The following is a 20,919-nucleotide window of genomic DNA, read 5'->3' as shown; positions in this document are numbered from 1 at the left end:
AAAAAGTAATATTCATTTGTTGTAGCGGGTATCTGATATTTAAAGAGGACAAACAATATGCCACGTGAAATTTAGAAAACTGGAAAACGTTCAGCTGTCCACTGGACCGAAATATAGCGAGCTAGGGTTGAAAGCATCCCCTCGTTTACATCTGCTGCATTTATTATGTTAATTTATCCTGTTAATTGATTGCATTATTATTTATTTTTTTTCATTATTATGGAGTTATTTTTATTTCTTTTTAACAGAATCGATATATGTGAACTTTCATTTTAAAACGAATTTCCTTCCGATGTGTTCTGCTCCGTTGAAAGCACCGACTTCTCTTGTTCGCGCGTACTTTGTGTTTATTACTTTATACAGCAAAAAATCCGCACACACACACACACACACACATAGACATCCTTCAATTTCCAAGACGCCCTCGGGCCTCTCGGTATTAACTGTACGCTTTCGGGTCGACCTTAATTCGCGCGGAATTAACGGGAGGCTTATTTGCGATCGCGGTCGAAGCTTTCAGGAAAAATCCGGGTCAAAGTTACGAGCCATCCGGGAGGCACATAAACTCGTTAAGAGCTAAACGAAATGAGATACCGCGACTTTTGCTACGTGTCTGCCAGCACGCGCCCTTCGAATCGACGTCGTGCGACGTCGCCGCGGCGCTCAGGCGTAAGCTCGGTGCGAGAAAGCGAGGGCCTCGACGACGAGAGGAAGTCCGAGGAGCGTTTTACGAGGACAAGATCCCAGAGGAGGGATGGAAAAGTTAAACGTTCGCAAACTTTCCGTCGTTCCCCTCGCTCATGATCCTGCGCGTCGTTCTCATCTGTGCTCTTCCTCGTCGAACCGACGAACGATCTTCCCGTCGCCGACGCAAAGCCGTGGCGACGATGACGACGACGTCGGACTCACGTGGACAGCGAGGGGACTGTGCTGTGCCGAGCGTGGAAGCCGAGTCGGAATTTTGGCTCTATGTTAAACCTTTAACACGTTGACTGCTACGCTAACATCGGGTATGAGTCCTGCGGGGCCAAAATTTACGAGCTGCCCCCCGACGCCTCGCGCTATCGTATATGCGGTAAACGAAAACATTTAATAAGTGAACTGACTACATTCAGTCCCTTTACAAAAATATTTTATCCGCTTTCATCTCTCATATGACCCGGTTTTCTTCACCCTTTTTAATCTGTTCTATTATGCTCGTTTTTTTTTTCGCACTCTCAGACACGCACATATTGACTCTCATATACTAAAATAACAATCAAAATAACATATCCTAAAAATAACAATTATGCTCGGGCTGTTTGGAAAATTATCATGCAAAATAAATGTAATATCGTGTTTAATTATATCGCGTGTAATTATATATTTCTTTATAAGTTTGTTTATTTAGAAGTTAACGAATATAGTTTCGTCAAAGTAGATTTTTACTAGCCTGTAGGCCACCTAGTAAAGTATCCTTAAGAGCGTGAAAGAAGCGTCGAAATTTCGACTGGGGGATCGGAGACAAACAGGCGGGATTCCGCGACAGTAAAACCGGGGGTGTGTTTCTGGATTTCCAATACACATCCAGGTTCGGCACTCTGTCGGCCTCTTAGAGAGGAGGAAGGAAGGTGGGAAAGAGTGAAGATCATCTCGATAGAAGGGGTGCGCTAGGTTACCGCGGTCTGCTTTACGAGCCAGCAATTCCCATTCCGCGTCATAAAGTTGTTTTCCTTCGCCTCGTCGGCATCGTGGATGTAGCCGCCGAAGTTGCGGCCGGTGCAGCGCGTCTCGGAGACAGCGGCTACGAGTCATTGTTAATGTTTACGGGGCTCGCGCGTATCGATGATCGTTTGGTGGATGCACTTCGACACGGTGCTACGGCGAATTGCGAAACGCCGAATTCCGTCGTCTAGGGAAGCGTGAATTGTGACCGAGGAGATTTTACGAGGCAATCTCTATTCGTGGCTTCGATATTTCAGCGATATTTCCGCCCTCGAAACGCGCGTCGTCTCGCGCGCACGACCGTCGCGAGAACGTTTCGTACGCGGTGTCTCATTGTAAGCGCGAACATCGCGCTCTCGTGACATCGATTGGTGCTGTCTGAATGTATAATCCAGCTAGTACCCGAATAACGAGTATTACCCGAGCGACTAAACAGCAAATAGTTACAAGCACAATTGGGAAAGTTAACTTCTGAAAAGTAACTCGTTACACCGAAAGAAAAAAATCTAAAAAACAAGAGAAATATCTATTCACTGGATACTAATAACATATTTCTTTAAATCTAAATTTCTTTTATCGAAATAGAATAAACAATTGCTTTCGTGGAAAGCTACAGGTTTACGAAACTTTTTCATTTTTTACAGTGCGTGAAAACATGCGTATTGATATAAGTAAATATGTTGTTAGTATCCGCATCGAAAATATCATATTTATTTCTTCGATATTTTTTTTCAACGCAGAATATATATTTTATCATTGAATGTGGGATGTGTTGTGAAACTCGTCGAGGAAAAGTATCGCTTTCATCACCAGACTATGTGCACCAGGGAGACAACTGCAGGATATGGGTATTTGGGTAAAACATTCAAGAGACCCGGGCACTTAGGTGCTTTGAGATTGACACTGTTAATATTTATTAACATCGTGGGGACGAAACATTCTGTGCTCGTGCATTTTTATTGCTGTTCTGCGTTCGAACGTTTCACTCGGACGAGAAGCGTTCGATCGAACCTGGTATTCCGTTCGTCTTATACGACATCACGTTCCGTTGACCACCTTCCTCGAAGAGTACGCTACGTGCGCATCTAAGCGACCCACACTGCGCCCGAGTACGTATTCTCAACTTTTACCGGCGCTCGCCGCCGTTTGGTCTCCCGAGGACCTCGTCAAGTAAAAACGCGCAGATTCAAAATCGTATTCGGACTTCGGCTTCGATTCGAATGCAATCTTCCGGCGCGCACGTACTCTGAGTAAATAGGGGGACCCCGCTGTAGTAATACTACTTCCCAACTGGTGCGAGGCGTATAGTCTTTAGCGAATGTTTCGGCCGATAGAAAGAGCATTGAGCCGATAGGAAGAGCGTTTGATAAATAATGGTAAGTCATTAGCCTTTCCCATCTTGATATCACCAATCTCGATATTACTTATTAATTGCGGTAAACTTGGATTGCTCGATTGCTACAAATACTATTTTATAATATTGTATTGTGTGTGATTGGTTGAAATTGGTTTAGTCCTAGACTTTGAAGATAAATTATGTTTAGTGAAATACGAAACAAAATTGGAGGAAATTTGGTTAAAAACTGAATTTCGCTTTATTATTATTATTTAAAGTTTTATTATTATTATTTAAAAACTCTACGATTATCATTTTAATTTTGCCGGCTTCAATTGTGGAGTCATCGCAGCAGTCAGTACAATATTATAACTCCATCGTAAAGAGAGAGTTAATCGGCATTAGCGAAGGTTGAATTATTAATAAAGTAATGCCGTTTAATGAGCGAATTTATGTTACAAACACACGTGCACGCGTTCAAGTCAATATTACGATGTATCGGAATAAACCCCGGGTAATTTAAGAGAATAGGAGGGAAACGATAATATATGTATATTCTGATGGCATTACGGCGCGGTCCGACGCTCAGCAGATGATACTGAGAGCTATTATGCTGCTTTAATAACGAATGAAAATGCCGCACATTCTCATCGTTTAATTAATTCTTTCCAGCTCGAATGTGACGGCGGGGAGTATTTAATTACTCTTCTACACGCGGCCGCGTAACTTCTATGTAATCGTTAGCCATACGGATTCACGCAGTAACATTAAAACATTACGACGGGCTTATACGGGTGAACCTATTAAAAAAATATTATCATAATCACGATGTAATGCCGGCTGTTATTTCGCATGGCTTGGTGAAATGAACCAAAAATCTCTCTTTTTCGTGTGCGCATTTTACGTAATTATCGTAACTAAAACATGACACGGTTCTGCGCGTAAACGAACGTAAATCCGTAATGTATACCGCATATTAATGGCAAATATCGGCCAAATTTTTCGGAAGCGCACGCATGATGTGAGTTTTCACTCTATTCGAGAAATTCTTTAAATATATTACAAAACGATATTTTTTTTTTATATTTAAATATGTTGGTTAATTAATGCAAAATCAACGTTAGCAAACGATTTTTCCGACCACTCGAGTCGGAATTCTCTAGCGCTACTTTGACGCTCGTAAAAATATGTTTGCGCCTACGTAGATGGTCCGTGGACTAATAAAATCTTTGACAATGCTGACATTTATTAATTTCTCCGTTGAATCTTAAATTCCGTAGATTTAATAAAAAAAAAAAAAAACGAAAATATTAAAATATTATAAGTAAAATCAGCTAAATAAATTCGACCGACTTTACTTTTCTTCAATTTATTTCTTTTATTGCGTATCATCAGAGTTTTTTACCTTTTGCTAAGAATTTAATTTCCACATTACCTTCTAATATCTTCTTTGTGCACAATTATGAGAAATACATTATTATTATTATTAACGACTTATTCTGACGTTGAAACAGCGAAAACGGAAATTTAAGACATTATCAGGGTCAAAAAGTGGAAGTAAATTATATTATTATAATTGAAACGTTTTCGAACCTTTTTCGTTATCTCAGCTCTTACTATGCTGCAGAATTAAAAATTTAACATGGAGCCAAAATTTCGACTCAAGCCCGGTAACGGGATTACACGTTAGTTGGGATTTCGCTCTGCGGCCTCCAAGTTTCACATACAGGACGCTCGCGTATCTCAAAATGTCGGGGTGAAATTTTTAATTGCGCAATTCGGTCTATCTATTTTGCAGATGTTCCGCGAAGCTCATTTCCCCCGTGACGCTCCCTGCTGAATATGTAAATGGTTTCGCGTCAGATACGCTCTTTAATTCTTGACGCGAGTCGTCCGCGGATCTTATTTAACCCCTTTCGCGAAGTTCGCGCGTGTGCGCTACTGTAACGCGCGGAAGGTGAATGCGAACTACATTATTTGAGCGTGGCCCTAGTTTATTTGTATTAACGAAACGCAACTACGTTAAACAGATTAAAGGAACGCATTAGCCGCGCCACTCGGTCGGCTGCCGGCGTGCGCTCTTCAGCGGGTCGTCAAAAGTTTAAGCCGATAATTAATGCGTTACCGTCGTAACGCGCTTAATGCAATGTTGACTGTTATAATTAAATTTAGAACTAGATAGCGGCGTTAGTTAGTCCGGGCTTCACAATGCGGCCGGAGCACAATGCGACACGGCGGCGCGACGTGTTGTTCGTTAGATCGTCGCGTCAACCGGTGCGCGCTTTACCGACGTCCCGCGATTCACTCCGCAACTCGCCGGTGCTTAATCGCCGTCTCCGAGAGCAATTCTGTGTCGTTCAGCCTCGGTAAGGCGGACGGAAAAATTCATCGTCCGAAGGAAGCCGAGTGTGCACGGGGATGGCCCGGTTGAGCTCGCTCAACGCTCGTGTCGCGTTTTGCTTATTTATTGTCTATTTTTTCAGTTTTCTTATTGTTTGAAAAAATGCGAAAAATCCCTGAAACATCCAATTTTCTTCCCGCTTACGTCCCGCGCGTCACGGGCATACCGGTAACATCGGCTGCTCGGTTAAGAATGCGATCGGACTCACCGGTAACCTTGATGTGGTAAGGTAACTGAGCGCGCCACGTGTCCTGCATCTTCCGGTCGGGTGCGACGCATCGGTACTCGCCGGCCTCTTGATACACCACCCGGCTGAGAGCGAGGGGCCCGGGCCCACCAACCGGATCCATCCCGGGACCGTGACCCCAACAGCCGCCGTCGCACTCGAGGGTGACCGCGCCGCCGATCTGCACCTCCATCCTTCGGGAATCGGTCGCCTCGCCGTTCAACGCCTCCGCCTCGGTCTCCATATCTGGATCATCTAAATGCCATTGATTTAAATCTCTCGACGAGCGACGGACCCGAGACTCGGACTCAAACGTGTATATATCCCTCCCTCGCTCTCCTTTTCGGTCACCTCTCTCGCCGTTGCTTCGATCGCGGTGAGAACAGACGAGTAGGCGAATGCAAGGTTCCTCAAGCAAGAGTTGGGACATCTTCAGCTTCTTACTGATTGGTCTAATTTCTTGTTTGGTAAACCAGGAATTGAAGATTGTCAAATAAGGAAAAATATCTATTTGTAATTTAATGTTATTCAAAGATAAAGGTGAATAATAGAGGATAACATCAAAATCGAGATACTATTTTGTTTTTAGGTTCTAAAGTTCTGTTGAAGATGTAAAATTATATATATATATATATCCTAAAAAATGTCCCTCTTTTATATATATTGTACAGACATTTTTCACAGATAGAGACATTTTAATAACAAGTCAGGCGCTATTTTTATCAAAAAGTCGGAGATATCTAGACTTACTTGAAGAACCTAGGCGGATGCGACGGCGAATAAGCCGCAACGTGGATACAGTGTTCGTCCGAAATGGCAGTTTCAGACTTGACCCTTCCTTTCCTCGTTCCCGCGCGCGAACTACCTCCCTCTACTTCGCGAATATGAGAGAGGACATGCGGCGAAATATACGATTCTGCGATAAAAGTAATGCCTCAGGATGAAATTCCGCGTTTCACACCCTCGTGTCCTAGAAGCTAGCGTGCACGTCTGTTACCACACGTGATATCACTCGCCCTTCGATACCGGGATGTTTGGTCAGTCACGAAAAGATCGCGACACTTTTTCTTATCAGTTTCAGAATGCACCCCGCGTCCAATAGGAGAATTTGCTTTTTCAATAATCCTCAGGAGATACATTTTCCTGTGCGTTGCGAGTCTCGTCGAGAAAAAGTGTCGCAAACTTTTTACGACTGACCATACGGATGTGAACATTTCCTGTGCGCGTTTGAAGATAACGTTATTCATAGGCTGTATTCGGGAACGCGACGGTTGAGTGAGCGCTTAAAGTCGCTGGGATATTTCTTTCAGATCAACCGTAGATCCGAAAGAACACCTCAATCAAAGGCGATAATCGCTCGACGGCTGCGTAACCGTCGTATTTCCTCAACGTATCCGAAGTGTGCATCGCACACGTTCACGTTTTTGTAAACCCGCGGCGTATTTATTCTCCGCCGTTACTTCGAATCGCCGCTTTAATATCGCCCGACCGGGTCGCGTCATCGATATCGAGGAATTATCCTGGTATCGGGAATCAACGGCACGTACGAGGGATAAAGTTGGGTCGGAATCTCCGCCCTCACGTGCCGGATCCGACGAAATCTTTTCTCCGCCGTACGTCGCGACGTACAACCGCCGGTTTCAACTTCCACCCCCGACCACCCCCTTTCCCTCCCCGCCTGTCCTCTTCGATTCCACCTATGGAGTTATACGGCAGCGATCGTTTGCTCTCCAGCTAGCGCTGTGTCCACACAGTTGCAGAGAGAAAAAAGAGAGAGAGAGAGAGAGAGAGAGAGAGAGAGGGGTGGGAGGTAAAGAGAGAGGATGAGAGGCGAAGGAATAAGCGAGGGGGTTGCTCGCATCTCTACCGGAGAATTAGAAGCGGACTGCTACGGTGGAATTCGTCTGAGAAAGAAGTGGGATGGGAGGGCGGGAAAGAGGGAGGACGTAGCAGTCCTTTGAGTTAGCAAGCTGATCCTCCGGCTCATCCTCTGGCAAAACAAAGGGATCAAAGTGGTGGGATGCGATAGGAGGCTTTCACTTCCTCTCGCTCGCTCGACTCCCAACTATACCTCGTTTGTCTTGTAGTTTGTTCGGAATTTTACAGCAAACACCGCTGTGATGCTTTAACAAACACGGGAGAAAAAGAGGGGGGGAGGGGGGGACGAAGCGAGGGAACCGTCAGCAGTCGGTCGGGCAGTAATTTGACGTTTTTCGTCGGCCGGCATTGCGCGATCCGTTACGCGAGTCCGAGGTGTGTATTCGCACGCGTTATAGAAAATTAGAGATCGACAGGACGAAACACGTGGTCAGGTTGAAGGTGTTTCCGCTTCGTGGCGCGATAAATGGCGTTGCTCGTACGGCAACTGTAAACCAACTCTGGATGTGCATCGAGAGCAAAAATATCTGAGAGGTGAAAACTATTTATTGGGTGGGCACCAATGATATATTTACTTAAATCTAAATTCTTCTGTTTAAATACCGAATAAATCATTGCTTTCATGAAAAGCTACAGATTTAAGTAAATGTATATTTTCTTCTTGGAAAAAATTCCTTAGCGTAAAAATATACAGGAACGTCCCGTGTATAAGTAGTTATATTATTAGTATCCACCGAATAAATATTTTTTTATTTTTTACATATTTTTACTCTCAGTATATGTTATTTCACTTGGTTTCGCAGGAGGTTCGATATTCTTGTGAATTTAGAGTTCCTACAGAAACTTACAACGTTTGGCATATTAGGAATTTTACGATCGCAAATTTGTAGGATTAGGTATTTGTAACATTTGTCCAAACGCGAGCCCGGAGCCGAACTGTCGCAAGATAACCGAGGTTCTAAAAGAAAGGTTTCCGAAGGGAAGAACCAAAAATCAAAACAGTGTTAAGACTACTGATGTCCGGTCAAATACGGCTGAAAAAATAAACGGACAAATCAGAGTCAAACGTCGGCGATTTGAGCGGTTAATTTGTACTTCTTCTTACGTTAGGCCTGTGTTTCCCCTCGCTCGGTTAATTTATACATTTCTCATAGCTCGCAAAACTATTTAAATAAAATCAAACGTCTGAGTTGCGGTACGTGACAGGCCTCGCGTCTCCTAACGATCCTCGTTACCTCCGATTTTGATCTATGGTCCCTTCTTGCGACGGCGACCCGCGATCGTTCCAAATCTTAACGCGATTCGCGTGCGCTAACGCGATTAAGGACCCTCATATACTCGTCCGTCTGTGATCGCGTTATCTCTAATTACTTTAACAGGCCTCTCGCGTTTCCGTAAATTCGATTACGCGCACGCCTAAGATATTCCTCCGAGCCGGGCCCCGGTTTTCGACTCACGGGGATCGCGCAAGTTGCTTCTACTTGATCGTGCTCGAGTGCGGACACTTGTGGGCGATACACGTGGGAAATGATGCGGGAATTTTTGCGTTATCGGCGAGATAACAAAGAATCTATTTGCGTGCAGCTGATAACGAATCAGCTCCGTCGATCTTTGTTAAGGTATCCCTTTAAACTACGCCTTATCAGTAGACTCTGTCTACAAGCCGGCGAAATTAGCGCGTCGGTTTAAACCCGTCGTGACGTTATCCGGCGGATAAGTAATCCGGGAGGAGATTCGAACAGGACGTGGTAGCAGTGTAATCGATAATTCCCACGAAGGAGGATGGTTGGTTTATAGGTGCTCTCGAGCCATCTAAATTGCGTAGAGATTAGGTGCTCGGAAGCCCGTATCCAGCATCGTCGGTCGAAGGAGCAGACAAGAAGGAGAGAGTGAGCGAGCGAGCGAGCGAGTGAGTGAGTGAGAGAGAGAGAGAGAGAGGGAGGGAGAGATGGAGATGAAGAAGAGAGTTAGATAGAGAACGGGAGAAGAGAGACGAGGGCCACGGGTTTGAGATGCAGGGAGCGCATCGCCCTCTGGTTATAATGGCAAGATGGAAGGAACGGGGCTGGGTAGGAAATTTGCAAATTTTCACGACGGGGCACGGATAATTTCCGGTTGGCTCGGTGGTTTCCGCCCTTGACAAATGACTGTGGTTTCCGGTTATTGGCTGCCGCGACGACCCCCTTCGCATTCCGAATCAGGGAGAATGTCTCGTCGAGTGCTATCAAATGCATGGAGGGTACGGCGATACATCAGACGAAAGGTACGACGCGTAATTGTTGCTTTCGTTATCGTTGCTCGAATATTTTGTCATCGGATCGCGAATTTTATGCAAATTTCCGGACTGCGACGGATTTTTGGAAGAAAATGAATACTTTTCACTTTTGACGATATTTTGTCAAAATCGCAAATGTTAAAGTCGTACGAGCACTACGTAGCGCGGAAGATTAAAATGCAATGCGTCAATGTTGAATTATATAATTCGCACACGTTAAGAGAGACCGGAGTTAGTTGGCTAAAGAGGTAAACCGGCTAATCAATTATCTCTGCTGTTTTCTGACAGATCACAGAATCGAACAAGCAGAGACTCCAAACGTGTCAAGGATGGTTGTAAAATCTCCGCTCGCCTAATTCAATAACCAGTCAGATTAGACAACAGAAAGAATCAATACCTCTTCAACCAACTGCTCCCAGTTTCCCTTATTCGAGCCGATTTGTAATATTCATTCACACCCCCAACTGGAAACCTTCCCTGCGATTCGAGTTATGAAAGCTCTTTTTAACGCTTCATCACTGAAGAACCGTCTTGTTTCAAGGAGGATATTTATTAACTCGCTATACTCGAACGGCCGAATGCGCGGAACATCCTAGCCGCGCTATTGAAAACGGCCAAGTGGCGCGACAACGATTTACTCACAGCGAACGTTGAGGAAATATCCAATGCTGGTGAAAATGCCCAGCATATGCCGCGTGTAGCACTTGTACCAGCCGCTCTCGGCCCGAGTGATTTTTGTGAAGTTCAACCATCCGTCATCGCTCTGCTCCACGGGAGGCGGGCCATTGTCTGAAACACAAGCGGAAAGCTGGTGGATATACGAATTAACGCGCTGGAAACAGCACGCACGGTCCGCGGGATTTGCGTTAACGTCGTCGCAGTTCGCGTCAGCCGGCCGAGTCGCGCGGCTCTCTCTCTCTTCTCTGACGATCCCGCGACATTTTTCACAGGGACGCCGCGCGCTACGCGACGATTAACTGCCTGCGATCGATCGTCGACGGGGGTAGAAAATCGAAGGGGATTGAGGTTTCCGAATCTTCGCGTCCGACATTTTTTTGCGCGTCAAATATCACCGATGCGTAACAATCGCGCGTACACGGAGGGTATTATTTTGCAGTAACTGTGGAATTACCGTGGAATTCCGCGACCGAGGAGCATATCGATGTTCTAATCAAGAAGGAATGATGGAAGATTTGCGAGAGCCGAACGCTACGTTCTGCGAGCGTAGAAAAAGGGAAGATTATCAGTCGCGATATAAAATACACAGTATAAGAGAGATCGGTTTAAATAGAGTGTAATTTCAAATCAAGTTTACAGTTGAGTGAAGTAACATTTTTAAATAGAGTTACAGTTTTATCAAACTTAATGATATACAACGTAGTTAAATAGACTTACGGTTTAAATCAAGCGCAATGTAACACGCGCATTGGAAAGAGAAAGAAGAGTACAAAGAGATAGGACCGAAATGTTCGTTTCATAATGCAACACAATGCCATTTTGCTAATAATAGCCAATCGTCACCTAACTCAGTAATACCGACTAAACCATGATGCACTTCATCCCGAAACAGTTACGCCGCAAAAAGCACTCGAATCCTGATCAAACTGTTATCAAGTTACTGCGCTATTCTGAGACAATGTCACTTAAAGCTCGCTGGGATATTTAATTATACTCATGGATATTTAATTATACTATGGAATGTATCGCTTTCGCGATTAAGAGCTTTTCAGTAACGCTATTAAAGTTGTATCAGTCCGCCTGCTTCCGGCGATATCGAGCTCAAGGGATAAATAGACAAAGAGCGGGAGAGCTGGCAAGTCATTCGTGTGAATTATTCGCGAAATAATTGAGGTAATTGCGCAATACGTCAGTCCGGAGCGCGACGTGTCGCCGTGGCGGAATAAAAAATTTATTACCGATGAAGCACCACGGGAGACTAGAAAGCCGCCGGATGCCGTGAAGAAAATAACGGAAACGGGAGGGAACGATGAGAGAGAGAGAGAGAGAGAGAGCGAAAAGGGGCGACAAGAAGGGGAAGGGACAGTGGTTCGACTTATTCATAAGTACGGAAATGACTCTGAAAAGACCGATATCCATCTCGGCGGCCTTCCTTACGCGAAACTTTCGCCCGTTCTATTTCTTTCTTCCACTTTTTCGCCGTTCCGCCACCAAACATTCACCCAGCATATCCGCCCGCTCTTTCTCTCCCCCGCCGACCTCGTTACGGCGAAGCCGAGGATTCGACGCAGCTGTCGGATGCGAGCTAGTCGAAAGTATAGCGCGCTCTCTCGCGAATGTGGAGCTATTCTGGCGCGCGGGGAACAAAGGAAGAGTGCAGTCGGAAGACACGCTCACGAGAAGCGGAGGATTGTAGCGGACGGGGAGGTCGCAGGGGGGTGAGCAGAGTGAGGACCGAGGGAGAGGATTGCTCGTATCGTCCGCGGATGGAGTTTTGCGGTGAAACTTTTACGCGGGCTGGCCATAACCGCGCATAGAGGACAAGGCGCAGGGCGAAGGGTGGTTGTTAAGGGGCGCCGGCCTGCTGAGGGGTGGTTAGGGGCCTCTCGCCACTAACGTTGCCAAAGCACGGCCGATTGTGTTAACGGTATCCGCGGCCGGCTCGTCGGTGAGACGTCGCGCCGTTCTCATATGAAATAGCGTCGCGCCGTGACTTGGTCCAAAAAGCACCGACATTTCCGGCAAGCTCGGCCGGGATTCCGGCAATTTGGCTGGGAAACAAACGAAGCCGGCTCACCAAGTGGATTGGAGGCCTCCGCCGCCAGCGCGACCCGGAATCCCTTGTCGAAATAGCGCGAACAAAGAGGGCTGGTTTACCGCAAATCGCGCACCGAGAGAAATCTCACGAAAATTATAGTCATTCTCGGCTCCTCGACTACCCCGAATCGAGAGATTCGTCTAGTCGGTCGGAGTCGAAAGCTAGTATTCGCTTATGCGATTATAGTTACGAATAAAAAAGGTGGCCAAGGTGGACGTGTAAGATCGGAATTTTTTAAAGTGTATCTAAAAGCCGTTTAAAAAAATCACAGAGCATTTGCGTATAGTTGACTAATGAGAAATAAACAGATCTGGCAAAGTAGCTCATTTTACTTTTACGCGAGAATTATAGCACATATTCATTTGTTACATCAACTTCTTCTACGAACAGCTTCAATTTCGAGATATTTTAGTACACGAAATTACATCTGCAGACGTTGATTCAAGTAAAATATTTCCCTGGTAAATTATCTAAGTAAAATATATATATTTACCTGATCCAAGTTTACTCGATTCAAGTAACATTTTGCTAAGGAGTATTGAAATAATTATCCACTTGAACCGAGCGCTTCTTTTTTCTGCTCAGGCGCCGGTCACCGTAGACCCACCCTCTGACGATTACGCGTCAGTTCATGTTAATTAACGCGCGCATCCGTCCCCTCGTCTAATTTTCAGCTCATCCCGGCGGAAACGGCGGGATTTGCAATTCGAACAAAAGCTCGCAAACAGTGTTCGTAACATCGCAAACTCGGACCCATGTCCGAGGAGCGTTCCGCATACATTATACCCGCGTCCCGATATCCCTCACATTGTGCGCGATCCTCCGAATGAACACGATCGTATAGAGACCTCCCCCTCCCCCCCTGCTGCCCCTTCGGGCGATTTCACGCAGCTGACGGCCCCGTTTCTTCTTGCAAAACGTTCCCGAGTGCAGCGCGCATCGGCGTGATAGATAGAGCGCGCGCGGCCGAGTGTGGTGATGAATGATTTCCGCCGTTTTTATTTCGGCCTTCGTGCGGAAAGCCTCTCCTTCGCGCGACAACACGCGGAGACGTGCGTCCGGATGGAGCGCCCGGAAATTCGAGCCGGGTCGCGCGCTTAATCGCTTAAACATTCGTTTACCACAAAGCGATTCGCAGCTTTGTGCGAAGCCGTATCGTGAATTCGCGCGAGCGCACGACTCGTTGGGACACGGGGGAGAGGGGAATCGGAGGGAGTCCGAATTTGTCCGGGCTGCCTCCCGTAAAGGACGCTTTGAGGAGGAGAGTGAACGTGCTTTCTCGAGACATGCGGATTGGGACGTTTAATAAGAGTGAGCGTACCAAAAAGAAATTGGGGATGAGCGGCGGGTCTGCGAAGGATCGGATGCGGGGGAAGAGGAGGAAGGGAAAGGAGGAGAGGAAGGGAGAGGGTCCGCGAGAGAAGGCATTGCCCGGAGCGGGTACGTGCTCCAAAGGATATTAAAGTATTTTAATTGCAGCGGATCTCGCGGAACGCTGGAAGGATTTATTCGAAATCACTCGATTGAGTCTATGAATAGGGATTAAGCTCGGGCCCCGACGGCGCGGCTCGATGCAGCGCGCGCCCCGTCGAGCGAATTCCAGACGTCAGGAGAGAGGAAGGCAGAAATAATTGAATATTTAATAGGATAACTCTCACATATAGCCGTTTTCCCATCGGCGCGCGCGACCGGCGTCATCCGTCACGACGACGGAACGTCGATTTTTCTGTCACGTCCCGTGTGCCGCCCGGTGGCTGTCGATTAATTATACAGTTCGCCCGGCCGTAATGCGAAGATGGGACGACTTTAATAAATCCAGTTATTCCTCGCAGCCCATCCACCAAATTGTTTCCACCGATCCGCGGGCACATATTCGCCGTAAAAGGCGGCGATCTCCGGTCCCATCACGGAGATACTGGTGCGAGGGTATCGTCCTTTCCGAGCAGGACGTGTAAATACTGCGTCATGTATGCTTCATCGAAATCGTGTTATTTTTATCTAAATGTACGCGTAAGATCGTAGTCGTTATAATCAGGGATATTGTTATTAGAGTTTTACATATATAATTAGAGTTACTTAGGCGATTTTCGATTTTATATGTATAAACATAAGTTTGAAATCGTGAAACTTTCGATCTAGGAAGTGGTGAGGCATATTTGCGATACGCGTACGATGAGTGTGCGTGTGCGCGTGTTTCGTGTATTAACTATAGCCGGATTTAATTAATTTAACAGCACGAGGTTGCGATCAGGATTAGTCTCGTAAAAGGTTAATAATTAAATTCAGTTAATTAATATTACAAATATATAATACGACTAATGACGGTAGAGATATCTCGTTATCGCACAGTTCTCTCTCAGAGTTATCTCATCCCGAAGGTTATATCGATATGTGTATGCAAGCAGCTACGCGGAGAATTTTACAGTAAAATTAACTAATTAATTATATAGTACAAAATATTACATAGTAAATTCCGTAGCGAACACATCCCCGTATTCTGCATGAATGTATTACTCTTCTGCGTTTTATATGTTTTATATGTATGTATTAATTATATATTTTAGGAACTGAAGCCTATTATTAAGGGACTTATTACGTTTCTTAGCAATCAGAAAAACAAGAATAAAATTTATATAATAATAATAATAATTATTATTATTATTATTGGTGGGAAAGCAACTTTAACTAAATAAACCCCTCACATACATAAACGAAAACAAATATGAGGGAATATTTAATTTGACGATATCTTTATAAATAAAAAAACAAATACGAAAAATAGTAAATAGAAATAATATAAAATAACAAAAATAATATACGAAGGAAAGCTCTAATGTTCCCTTCGTGCAAAACAAGAGATAATTTGGGATAATAAAATTCAGCGGTGTTATGGTTATAATAATGTTACAGTTATAAATCTTTCCTTTTTACAAGAAAGAAAAGTACAGTAAAATTGTTGGATTAAAAAGTTGAAGAAAATTTCTATGAAAAAGGAAAGCTATAATATTCCTTTCGTGCACGTAAACGTACAATATACGTCAGCTATATTTTATTTCTGTCTCTACCAGAGACAGAAGAGTACTAAGAGACATGATGATTTACACGAGATTGAGAGAAGTACTAAATAAAGTCGTAGTATCGCACAATTTCGCCCGTCGTCGGGGTCTTGTTATACAAAAGATTAATGCTTTTATACCTCACGTGTGAGGCGTATTACGAGCGTTAGGAAGTTCCGCGTACCGCGAGCGCTTAATTCCCCCAGCGCGATATAAAAGCCCGAGAAACAAGAGTATCCGCGCGGTAATACAAAAAGTCGCAGTATGTCAGACGCTACGACCGAATCGTTACTTTAGAGCGGTATTTGGCAATAATTCTTGCGGGGATCGCGATGCCTTCTGACGTTCGGTAATAACAGGTCGTTCATCATAGTTCTTATCACTCGTATGCGGCTGATCGCAGCGGAAAGCGACGGCTGCAGCTGTTCTCAGCATTTTGTGCAACTCAATCACGAGATAAACGAAACTACGCAATCGTTCCGATTTTTCCGCCCGAATTTCCAGACGCTCGATTAATAAATACAGTCCGCACCGTCGACGTTTCCGCAAGAATTTACACGCTAATTCGCCGTCGCTCGATTTACCGTCGCGCCTCTAACGTGATATATTTGCGGCGGGAGGATCCATTATAATTTACGCTTTATAATTAATTCTAACGTCGAATCAATTAATTATTGAATTATTAAGTAAAATTCTTTTTTTCATTAATAATAAAGTTTCCGCGGCAAATACAGTAGAATTTTATTTTATAGAATAATGCATCCTAAATTTTGATTAGCTATTTTATTTTTCGACGCTAATAGCGAATATACAGTAATTAGATTATAATTTTTGAAATAGAAACAGCGCCATCTACCATGTCATATTTGATATGTAATGACTAGACAACGGTTAAATCACAAAATCGATTCTACATTTTAGTGAATAATTAGCCAATGGCGAGCTAGTAACGAGCTGGAAAATGTAATCTAGCTTATACCAGCTAGCTAATAATTATTAACTCAGGCAGATTAGTCAAACTCAACTCGGGAACATTCAGAAGGATATAATTATAACGCGAAAAGAGACACACAAAGGACGACACGCTAATCAACCTATTATTCACAATGGCGCGATTTAAGGCGCGACAAACACAAAAGAAGTGCGATAACAGTCGACCGTAAATCTTTATGTCCTGCTGGCGGAGCACTCATTCTTACACTCCTTTCGACTTCTCGAACATATCAAATAGCGTAGAAATACACACTTTATTTTCGAGACACTTCTCTCGTATGACTTCGATACGTCAAGGGGAAGTATAGTTTCGCGCCAAGTTTTAACGGACGATAAATAACTCAAGAGCGAGGGAGGCACGGAGACGGAAAGACGATCGTGATTCATTCGAGGTGTGAATGGCGCGCCGGGACTATCGAAACTCGAAATTGTTATTCGCGATTGTGATTTACGCCGGTGAGCCGATACTTCATCGTAACGACGAAGCGGCTGTAACGCGCGAAAGAACGAGCTCCTCGGGTTCGCCCGCTCGCGCATTTCTGATTAATTCGAGGGAAATCGTAATTTCGACCGTGCCGTCGTACAAAGTTGATCGAAAACGCAGTCTCGCGTAAATACGTGAATTGGAAAGCGGATCGGGCCCGATGGAAAAGATCCAAAAAAGCGTTTCTTAACGAGCTGAATGCGAGCGTGCGAGGGCGGGCGAAAAAAAGGGTACGTTGAAAGGCGATTTAATCGGCCGCGTTAAACTCGAGCTGCTATTTCGAGGGAACGCATACCGGCGTGCACGTGCCGCTATTCTTATAAAAACCATCAGCGGATTCGTGCAGTTGATCCTCTGCATTGAGCATATTTCATTGTGAATTTGTGGCAGGGTCATCAGTGTGGCGAAGACACGCGAATTCGAGTCGAAAAATGCGAACACGTCGTAAGAGACGTCGATGATCGCAGAGGGAACATCACGTCTTTTCCCCAAATTCTCTTTCTTCAAGTTCTCTTTTCAAACACTTCCCAAATTCATTTCCACGTTTTTAATTCCCCTCAATTTTAGAATTTCGTAAAATCTTTTCGGAAAATCGATTTCACCCATTAAAATATACATATAAAATGGAGATTGAGCCGCCAGAGTAAGATTAGCTGTCCGCACTGCAAAGAGAGATCTCAACTGCCGCGGATACCATTCCAGCCCCTTCTTTTAATCCCTCTTCCGCATATAGCCGAAAGCAGAAAATCAATTAACGAAACGATCTCGTATTCCAATCAGATCGAACACGAGACGCGCGTCTCTCCAGCGGAGTATGTATATCCCCCCGAGCCGCGGTATTCCGAGAAATCATGCATTTGCCATTGTAGTCGAAGTGCAGCCGTAGTTTGCGCCGTTGGAATGCAGAGCGGAGCTCTTAAATATTTATCGGCGCGCGCTCGATTCGTTCGGCAGCGAGAAATCGCGATTCCGATTTTCACTCCCGGGAAAGTGCATCAAAAGCGCGGGCCGACTCGCGAGGTGTAATGCACCGACTCGACGCGGCAAGATGCACCTAGGCGAAAAGTTCGCCGGCGTAGCGAGCACGTTTAACGAATGTAATGGGCTCAGCCGCTTAAACGCTACGGTCTAATCAAGAAAGTGGTCTCTCTCTCCCCGGCGAACTCTCTCCGGCGAAAATCCCTCTCGTTCTCTCTCCGCTTCGCCAGCTCGCGTTCCCTCCGTTGCTGGCCCTCCCCCTTACCCGCACGGCTCAAACGCCGAGCGCTGATTGACGATGAATAAAGGAAATTATGCTGCGGTGAGCTTTTATTCGCCGGCTAAAAAGCAACGTCGTTACCGATCTTCGGACTCACGACGGTGTGTACGCCGTAAATCCCGTTTCGGTGAATCGCAATCGGCCGAGAGAGATCCTTAATTCCGAAAAAGGTCCGGAAATCGCAGCAGTCGGGATGGAGATGTACGATTCGGTAACGTGGAACGGATTCAATTTGGCCTGATAAAAATATCACGGCTGCCGCCACTGCTGGAGAAGAGAGAGAGAGAGAGAGAGAGAAGCGTGCCCGCGACACACACGGCGGCTCAGCCGCAATAACGTCTCGTAATACGCGCGGCGCTTTGTGCGATTTAATTATGCTAATGACCGGCGATAACGAAACACGGAATACGAATATAATGGATAAACAGATTTTTGCCGGTACATATGTGTGTATCGAGAGCCGTGTATCTCTCTGACGTGAGATATAACGCGGCCGAAATTTAATACCGTGACTACAACGGCGCGTTGCAAAATTTATAGTCCCGGATTTCGGTGCGTTTCCATATTTTCGCCGGGTATACAGGCGATAGCGAAAACGGTTTTCAACGGAGCGTGCGCTGCCTTCGCGCCGCCTAGCTCCGGCTGTCTTTAAAATACGCGCAAAATGTAACTCTCTTTCGCAAAGTTTTCCCGAATTCCCGCAGATATTTTCACGCGGGAGTGCCGCTCCCCCGAGATCCCGCGCAAATGTCGGTGTCTATTTTTAACTGTTTGACCAGCGTTTTCGTAATAAACGCAAAGTACAAAGTGCACCGTATTCACGTGTGTTCCACGTGCCCATTGAGAAAAACCTTTCAAATAAGAATATCCCTTTAAGAGCGTTAAAGTAGCGTTAAAAATCAGAATTTCGACTCGAGGTTTCTTTTCGTTACAGAGAAATCTTAATTGTTGATAATGACAAGGATTTCTTACGGAGGATAAATTTATCGTTTACTCCGGTCAATGAATACGTCGACCGAGGGATTAAGCTTGAAACATGAAACAATGGCGAGATTAAAAATCGTAAAATGTTCGGGCAGGTGCTCGCCTTGAGAGAAATTATAGGCGGTTTTAAATATTTATTAGACTTCAGAGAGGGAGAGAGGAAAAAAGATAGAGGAGGGGACGGAGGGTTCTCCCATGGCAGAGAACAGTGAAGTGGTGATGAATCTATGTGTCTGAGTATTTCTCGTCCGTCCCTTTGCAGATTTTAATGCGCTTTCAAACTGCAACGCGACTTTAAGTGGCCGCGCCGCAATTGCGATAATCTGAAAATCGTTTTACGCTTTCAAACTTCACGTCGAATGAGCGTCGCCGCATTAATACGTCATCACTCGTATCGCCCGTCCGCAATAATTTATATTAAAAATCGCGAGAAAATATTTCCACTCCGACAACGAACGGACGAAACTACGTTCTGTCTTTTTTTGGAATTCCTCCCGCGGAATCTAACGCACTGTTTCTGCTCCTTGTTTGAACCCAACGTTTCCCATCGTTTCCCGAATAAGTTCGCACGCAGACAGGATTTTTCCGAGATACTTCCGCCCGATCGGTTTGCGAGTCTGCTGTGTGTCGTTAACGTGGGTATTAATTCACAGCAACGTGGGACTTTCTCGTTCCCATTGAATGAAGGTATCGTGACTCGTGTCACGTCACCGATACATCCGATACAGCGGTCGTCCCCTTTTTCTCACCGACGAGTGTCGGCCAATAGGCCAGATTAGATGGAGCAACGTGCTACTGGAGGTATCACGCACCGCGTAACAGCTTCCTCGAGCTGTTCGCGCGTGCGAGCGCGGCGCAACGCGAATCCCCTTTAATGCCGACACGAAATTTACAATGCGGAAATAGGCGCGGCCGAACTGGGAGTGCATCGAGACGGGGATAATATCGAGCGCGCGTACACCTGTCTATCGAAGCCGAATGAAAGCGCCGGCGAGAATTGCCGGGATGAAAGGGACCAGCGGTGTGGATTGTCCATTGTCCCGATTCGCCGGCGTCTGCGTGCTAGACTTGTCACGCCCGTTACGCTACGTAATAATGTGATTACGGGATGTACCTCACCTACCTACCTATCTATCTAACCAACCTTTCTTCCCGTCTTTCCTCTCTTTCTCTCTCTCTCTCTCTCTCTCTCTCTCTTCCTCTCGCCTCACCACGGATTCTCTAATCCAAGATCTCCGGAAATCTCGAGAGGACAAGGTTGACGGAAATCGTATGAATACCGAACTTCAAATCCGCTCCCGGGCATGCAACGTGCGTTAGACATATCACTCGCGACGAGGGTTTAATTAAGCGGAAATTAAGATCGGGACGCAGTCAGACGAAATGATTTCACTTGAAAAGCCGAGACAAGATGATTCAACTGCAACAGTGTCGCGCTTGTCGTCGATGCATCGACACACGCGTTTACAAGTAGGTTACATCTCCTTTAGAGTTATTACGCAGCCGTTATTACGCCGCGATGGGTCATGTGCATCAGATTCTACCCCG

The 20,919-nt window shown here is 45.4% G+C and overlaps 1 protein-coding gene across 1 annotated transcript in view; it reads right to left on the bottom strand.

Moving 5' to 3' along the window:
* LOC106751111 (hemicentin-2) overlaps positions 1-20,919 on the bottom strand; it is a 427,635-nt gene that overhangs the window by 78,627 nt on the left and 328,089 nt on the right. The window contains exons 8-9 of the mRNA XM_014631902.1: positions 10,463-10,609; positions 5,650-5,922 (exon numbers count right to left, since the gene is read on the bottom strand). Of these exons, the coding sequence (XP_014487388.1) occupies positions 5,650-5,922; positions 10,463-10,609 (420 nt within the window). The remainder of the gene's footprint in view (positions 1-5,649; positions 5,923-10,462; positions 10,610-20,919) is intronic.

This window comes from Dinoponera quadriceps, unplaced genomic scaffold, assembly GCF_001313825.1.
Source record: "Dinoponera quadriceps isolate SergipeBrazil2010 unplaced genomic scaffold, ASM131382v1 scaffold7286, whole genome shotgun sequence".
NCBI classification, from domain to species: Eukaryota; Metazoa; Arthropoda; class Insecta; order Hymenoptera; family Formicidae; genus Dinoponera; species Dinoponera quadriceps.
The sequence above is the reverse complement of the archived record's forward strand: the minus strand, read 5'-3'. Positions and strand labels throughout refer to the sequence as shown.